Genomic DNA, 6999 nt, shown 5'->3' on the forward strand with positions numbered 1-6999 from the left:
GCAAAGAAGCGCCGCCGGAGCCGCGAGGAGCCGTTACTGTGTTTACATGGAGGAAGTACAGGCAGATCCGGTCCACGCTCCTCCTCCTCCTCCTCCGGTTGCGACATCGATCAGTGTGATTTCATAACTTACAAAGACACGAGGCCTCCAATCAGTGACTGATCACTGAGTTAACAGGAGGAGGAGGAGGAGGAGGAGGAGGAGGAAGAAGGATGAAAAGTCTGATCAGGTCATAATCAATAATCCAGAAAATCAATACAAATCTGAAGGAAAATCAGCTGCTGAGTAATCTGATTACATTTATTTTTCAGTTCCAGACACACACAGCTCCTTCATGGGGGGAGGTCGCCCTCTGGTGGAGACAGTCTGAAAACACAACAGCGAGCAGGGAGCCAGGTGTCCTGGTGTTTCCACAGATGTGACGTATTGATGAGGACAGACACACACAGGCTGGACAACAGGAAGTCTTATTGAACACAAACACAAGCAGAGCTGATGTCCTCTGTGCCTTTCACAATAAAAGCCTCTGTAAACACACACACAGGAATGAATGCTGGATTCCTGCTGCCCAGCATCGCCACTTGATGGCGCCCTGCAGCAGTCTGTGGACCAGACCCCCTGTGTGCGTCCACAGTCACACAGCCGCCTGTCACAGGTCACATGTCAGCAGATCTGATGCAGTCCTGATTGAAGACTCCGTCCACAGGTCAGGTCTGTCCATTCCAGACATCTTTACTCATCTGAGACCCTGTCCTCACAGTGTTTGAGTCCTGTCCTACAGCACTGACCTCTGATCCCCTCTGACATCAAGTATCACTTGTTTCTTCATCAGGATGTCTCCCTTCTTGCTGTAGACGGTGCAGGTGTAGGTGTTGGTGTCTTCATCTGTGGGGTATTTCAGGGTCAGACTGAGGTCTCCAGTTCTCAGCAGGTCTTCATTCATCTTTGTTCTGTTACTGTAAAACTCGTGCTGGTCTTCAGGTCGGTCAGAGCCGTTCTCATACACGTGGACTATCCATTTGTCTTTGTCTGTCCACTCCACTTTAGTGTCTACAGGCAGGTGAGCTGTGGTTTTGCAGGGCAGCTGGACAGACGTCACCCCAGAGGCCACCTCCACCTTGTAGACTGAGAGACAACAAAGACCATCACGAGCTGTACATGTCCTGATGTGTGTGGACAATGATGTGAACCGAGACATCCTGTCCCTGATTCATGGACGTAATGAGACATCAGTAAAATATCAGTCAGTCATCAGCCAGAGACAGAGCAGTCAGACAGCTCACACCGCTGTCCCGCTGTCTGAAGGACTGATGACTGAGTCTGAGCCAGCTGCAACTAAACCTGAAGCCTTCAGCTTCTGGAAGACGTCTGTCCCCTCGGCAGTCCAGGAGCCTCCATACATGCTGCATTATGGGTAGTGTAGGATTAAAGGGACTCACCTGACATGAAATAGTGCCGGAAATGAAACAAGAGACCTCCAGAGACAGCCAGGACCAGGAGGACCAGCAGACTGAGCAGAACTATGGCCCAGGTTGGAAATCTTTCTGTGGAGGAACACAAAGAACAGCATGACCTCTGACCTCTGACCTGGATCTACAGCAGGTGTTGTGGTGTGTTGCTGACCTTTGACCTGCAGCTGTACGTCTCCCACTCTCCTCTGTCCCATCCTTGGGTCTCTGACGGTGCAGGTGTAGCTGCCGCTGTCAGACAGTTGGAGGTTGGTCAGGTTCAGGGTCAGGTCTCCAGAATCCAGAGCGTCAGCGATCATGGACGTTCGTCCCCTGTAAGCCTGGTTCTGCTCCGTCAGCTCGTCTCCTTCCAGCTGACGCTGGTGGACGGTTGAAGGACGGAGGTCTTCACGGCTCCACACCACTGTGGGGTCGTCCAGGTCAAAAGTGTAAAAGTCACAGGGCAGCAGGACAGAGTCCCCCTCATACAGCTCCACAGCTGAGACATGCTGGGACCCTGTGAGGACACAGAGACAGAGAGACGGTCCATCTGAGCAGCTGACCTCATGTGTCCTTACTGGTCTGCCCTCAGGTGAGACAGACAGATTGTTTAAAGTGCAGCTCAGCTCTGATCTTTACTTGAACACGTGGATGAACTGCAGTGTGCGATGCAAGACACGACGAGTGCTTTACATCCTGATGTAGTGCTGAACCCTGACGCCTGCTCGTTTCCTGCTTACATGACTCTTTACTCTTCTTCTTCTCTTGTCCATATGAGCTCACATCATGGGTTTGTATCGTCGATACAGGTTAGATGGAGACGGGTAGCTTCATCAGCGCTGTCACTGCAGCTTTCATGTGCCGACATCAGTAGAGGCCAACACACCTGAACTTCCTGATTTTTCTTGTCACATGACTAAATTAACAAATCAGGAGCTAGCAGGGGCTGACTGAGTGACCTTCAAACCAGCAGAAAATAAACATAAAAGTATGTAAATAATGAATGTCCAGGTGGACAGGTGGACAGAGTCCAGGTGGACAGGTGGACAGAGCCCAGGTGGACAGGTGGACAGAGTCGACAGAGTCCAGGTGGACAGGTGGACAGAGCCCAGGTGGACAGTGCCCAGGTGGACCGAGTCCAGGTGGACAGGTGGACAGAGCCCAGGTGGACAGGTGGACAGAGCCCAGGTGGACAGGTGGACAGAGTCGACAGAGTCCAGGTGGACAGGTGGACAGAGTCGACAGAGTCCAGGTGGACAGAGCCCAGGTGGACAGAGCCCAGGTGGACCTGCAAGGACTGACACAGGTGAACACACTCAGGGCGGGGCAGGTAATCAACCAGGAGGGACAAAACCAGGAAGTAAAGCAGACAAGGATACACAAGGAGGAAAGAACCTTCAAAATAAAACAGGAAAGAGAAGCAAAATAAGTCAGACATACAACAGAAGCTGATGAACAGAACTGAAAGAGTCCACGGATCAGGACACAAACATTCAGACTGTGCTGCTCATCATGTTAGAATCACAACAGAAACATTTCTGCCATGTGAGCACAGACAGCATGAAGGACACAGACATCAGAAGCAGGACAGATTATCATCAGGAAATAAACTTTAATCTGCTCATGGTCCAAACGAGGTCCAAGAGTCACATTTACAGCCACACTCAGCAAAGCCTGCAGTCTGAGTGAGCATCAGGACATGAAGGTCTGTGCTAACAGGGACTGACTGAGGCCAGAGCCGCTGAAGGACTGGGACTGAGTCCACTCCAGTCCTCCCAGTCTGAATGTTCAGCTTGAACAGAGAATGTAAAGTGAGGCCGTGTGGTCCACATGAAGAGGTCCTGACCAGACTGAGACAGGAAGAAGCCGTGAGGCTGAGGAAGCTCCTCTTACCCTGCAGGAGGATCACACACAGCACCAACACCTTCATCTTCAGCAGCTCCGACCCAACCTGACCGTCAGCTCCACATACAGGAAGGATCAGGCCGAGCTCCGTCCAATCACAGCACAGGAGGACCCACACAACCTGAAAGCACAGCAGAGACACTATGAGGGACCTGAAGGGACCAATCAGAGCTCTGCACAGTGTCAACGTCATCCAGAGATGAAGGACAGAAAATCTGAGAGCTGCTCAGAGACGCTTCAAAGCAGCAGAGACACTGTTAAAGGTTCAGATGGACCCTCAGGACACAGAGGACTAAAGTCCAACATGTGACTGCAGGGACAGCAAACAGTGAGCTGATGTGGACAACCTGTGACAACAAAAAGGACGCCTGAGACAGACAGACACTGAGAGACTTCAAAGGACAGACAGACACTGACAGAGACCTCAGAGGACAGACAGACACTGAGACTTCAGAGGACAGACAGACACTGACAGTCTTCAGAGGACAGACAGACACTGACAGACTTCAGAGGACAGACACTGACAGTCTTCAGAGGACAGACAGACACTGACAGAGACCTCAGAAGACAGACAGACACTGACAGACTTCAGAGGACAGACACTGACAGACTTCAGAGAACAAACAGACACTGACAGTCTTCAGAGGACAGACACTGACAGTCTTCAGAGGACAGACAGACACCGACAGTCTTCAGAGGACAGACACTGACAGTCTTCAGAGGACAGACAGACACTGACAGACACCGACAGTCTTCAGAGGACAGACAGACACTGACAGTCTTCAGAGGACAGACAGACACTGACAGTCTTCAGAGGACAGACAGACACTGACAGTCTTCAGAGGACAGACACTGACAGTCTTCAGAGGACATTCAGAGGACAGACAGACACCGACAGTCTTCGGACAGACAGACACTGACAGTCTTCAGAGGACAGACAGACACTGACAGTCTTCAGAGGACAGTTCAATCAGAGCTCTGTCAGCAGATGGAGCTCAAACTGCAGACGTCTTTCATTCACTCACACAACATGTCTGCTCCACCTTTACTCCTCTCTGTCCACACCTGTTACCTTCACCAGGATCCAGATCCTCACAGAGACGTCATAGTGTCCTCACTGAGTTGTTAGATTGTCCAAATAGTGTCCTCCCAGAGTCCACAGTGTCCTCACTCACTCAGAGTCGCTCTGATGAGGAAGTTCACCTGAAACCTGTTATCTCACCTGGAACGCACACAAACCAGTCTGAGACACACCTTTATCAGGAAACACACACACACAGACACACACACTGTGAAGCAGCAGTCAGATCATATTAAGGGTTAAACAGATCAAAGTGTAAAAGGGCTTCCAGGTCAGAGGTCAGATGTGTCCTCACAGTGAGAAGGTTTCTGGTTAAAATCCAGCTCTGTTTGCTTCATGTGGACTTTAAATGTGTGTGTTTAAAGTGCAGCAGAGGCCATGTGTGCTCAGTGGGCGCCCTCTGCTGGATTTTTGGACACACTGCAGTGAATGATGCTGTCTGAGATTTTCACAATAAAAGCCTGAATATTTCCTCAGGATTGTTTTGTTTTCATCGTTTGCTTCCTGGTTTCACACAATAATGAACATGTGACACAACAATCCACTGATCAGTGCAGATCATCACTGTCACATGTATTGATGACCTCACTGATCATTAGCTTTGATCCTGGTACAATAGTGGTGCCTTCACTTACCTCCTCATCAGCTGAGCTGCATTCAGGGTCACTCAGAGTTTCTACTATCAGCATCAGCTCACTGTGCAGTGTGTCCCCTTCAGCAGGACTGTGTGTCCATAGAGACAGTTTGTCTTCAATGATCTTTAAATAAACAGAGAGCTGATGGTGAAGCTGCTAACAGCTCCTGCAGGGAGTCAATGGCAGGTTGGACATTCATGTTTCTCCATGTTGTCCTCCACCAGGAGGAGCAAGACGTCCCATCAAAGACAAAGAAGAGACACAAAGAGGAGCTCTCTCACTGCTGCACTGCTGCTCTCTGAGGCTGAGTGTGTGCAACACTTCCTGACCCCATTCACCCTGCAGGTCCTGCTGAACCAGGGGACACACTGCAGGACTTTGACAGTCTGAAAGACTCTGGACAGACCAGGAGGACACACTAACAGACTGTCTTCAGCAAGGCAGGGCAAGCTTTATTTATATAGCACCATTCATACACAAGGCAATTCAGAGTGCTTTACATAAGATGAAATCACAGAATAAAAACATTTTAAAACATTAAATTAAAATCATAAAAAACATCAAATAGAATCAGGATGATTAAATGAGCAGAGTGCAGTCAAGTAATTAGGAGAACGCTGCAGTAAACAAATGAGTTTTCAGGCCTGACCTAAATGAAGTGACTGTCTGAGCAGACCTCAGGTGTTCAGGAAGGCTGTTCCACAGGTGAGGGGCAGAGTAACTGAATCCTGCTTCACTCTGTGTGGTTCTGACCCTGGGTCCACACAGTAGGCCTGTCCCTGATGATCTCAAGTGTCTGGATGGTTCATAGGGAACCAATAAGTCCATTCAGTGCTTTGTAGACCAGGAGGAAAGTTTTGAAATGGATCCTTTGACTCACAGGAAGCCAGTGCAGTGATTTGAGGACCGGTGTGATGTGGTCCATTTTCCTGGTGTTACTCAGAACTCTAGCAGCAGCATTTTGGACCAGCTGCAACTGCCTGACGGATTTTTTGCTAAGACCTGTGAGGACGCCGTTACAATAATCTAGCCTACTGAAAATAAATGCATGAATAAGTTTTCCTGTATCTTGTTTGGACAGATCTTGATCCTAGCAATGTTTTTCAGGTGGTAATAGGCAGACTTAGTAATGGCTTTTACATGGGTGTTAAAGTTCAGGTCTGAGAGAGTTCTGGCTTGGTTTGTGACCTTCAGTGACATGGAGTCAAGGTAAGCACTGATCTTAGCTCTTTCATTTTTGGGGCCAAAAACAATCATCTCTGTTTTGTCAGCATTGAGCTGGAGAAAGTTCTGGCTCATCCACTCATTGATTTGTTGAGTACACTTACTTAGTGAGTGTAAGGGACTGTAGTCATGTGATGACACTGAAATATAAAGCTGTGTGTCGTCTGCATAGGTGTGGTAGGAGATGTTGTGCTGTTCTATGATCTGAGCTAGGGGCAGCATGTAGATGTTGAACAGAAGTGGTCCAAGAATGGACCCTTGAGGAACCCCGCATGTGATCTTAGTTCGGTCAGACTCATAGTTACCAGTTGACACAAAGTAGTCCCTATCATGTAAGTAAGATTTGAACCAGTTTAACACAGTGCCAGTAAATCCCACCCACTGCTCCAGCCTGTCGAGCAGTATGCTGTGATCAACTGTGTCTAATGCAGCACTAAGGTCCAGCAGCACTAAGACGGAGACTTTGGATGCATCATTATTCTGATGTATGTCATTTAAGACCTTAATAAGTGCAGTCTCAGTGCTGTGGTGTGCTCCAAATCCAGACTTTAAAAAGATTGTTTTGCACCAAAAATGCATGAATTTGTTGAAAAACAGCCTTTTCAATGACCTTTCCCAGAAAAGGAAGGTTAGATATTGGCCTGTAGTTATTTATTGCTGAAGCATCTAGATTTGATTTTTTGAGCAGAGGTTTGATTACTGCAGT

General features: G+C 48.6%; 2 protein-coding genes across 3 annotated transcripts in view; both read right to left on the minus strand.

Moving 5' to 3' along the window:
- Window positions 1-80, minus strand: part of LOC114444898 (interleukin-1 receptor accessory protein-like) — a 16230-nt gene extending 16150 nt beyond the window's left edge. Inside the window, exon 1 of the mRNA XM_028419788.1 lies at window positions 1-80. This exon is cut by the window's left edge and continues 429 nt beyond it. The gene's annotated coding sequence lies outside the window, so the exon portion shown is untranslated.
- Window positions 81-282: 202 nt separating this feature from the next.
- LOC114444919 (myelin-oligodendrocyte glycoprotein-like) lies at window positions 283-4639 on the minus strand. Of its 2 annotated transcripts, none has more exons than XM_028419817.1 (5): window positions 4426-4639; window positions 3342-3474; window positions 1624-1965; window positions 1440-1544; window positions 283-1125 (listed from the first exon to the last, which is right to left on the minus strand). In XM_028419817.1, the coding sequence occupies exons 2-5, from the start codon at window positions 3376-3378 to the stop codon at window positions 776-778; spliced, it is 834 nt and encodes a 277-aa protein (XP_028275618.1). In that variant the 5' UTR covers window positions 3379-3474; window positions 4426-4639; the 3' UTR covers window positions 283-775. The 2 variants fall into 2 exon arrangements, with proteins under 2 accessions (XP_028275618.1, XP_028275619.1); XM_028419818.1 differs by having other exon boundaries at window positions 4419-4639.
- Between the last annotated feature and the right edge of the window lie 2360 nt (window positions 4640-6999).

Source organism: Parambassis ranga, chromosome 13 (genome assembly GCF_900634625.1).
Source record: "Parambassis ranga chromosome 13, fParRan2.1, whole genome shotgun sequence".
In the NCBI taxonomy this organism is placed as follows: domain Eukaryota; kingdom Metazoa; phylum Chordata; class Actinopteri; family Ambassidae; genus Parambassis; species Parambassis ranga.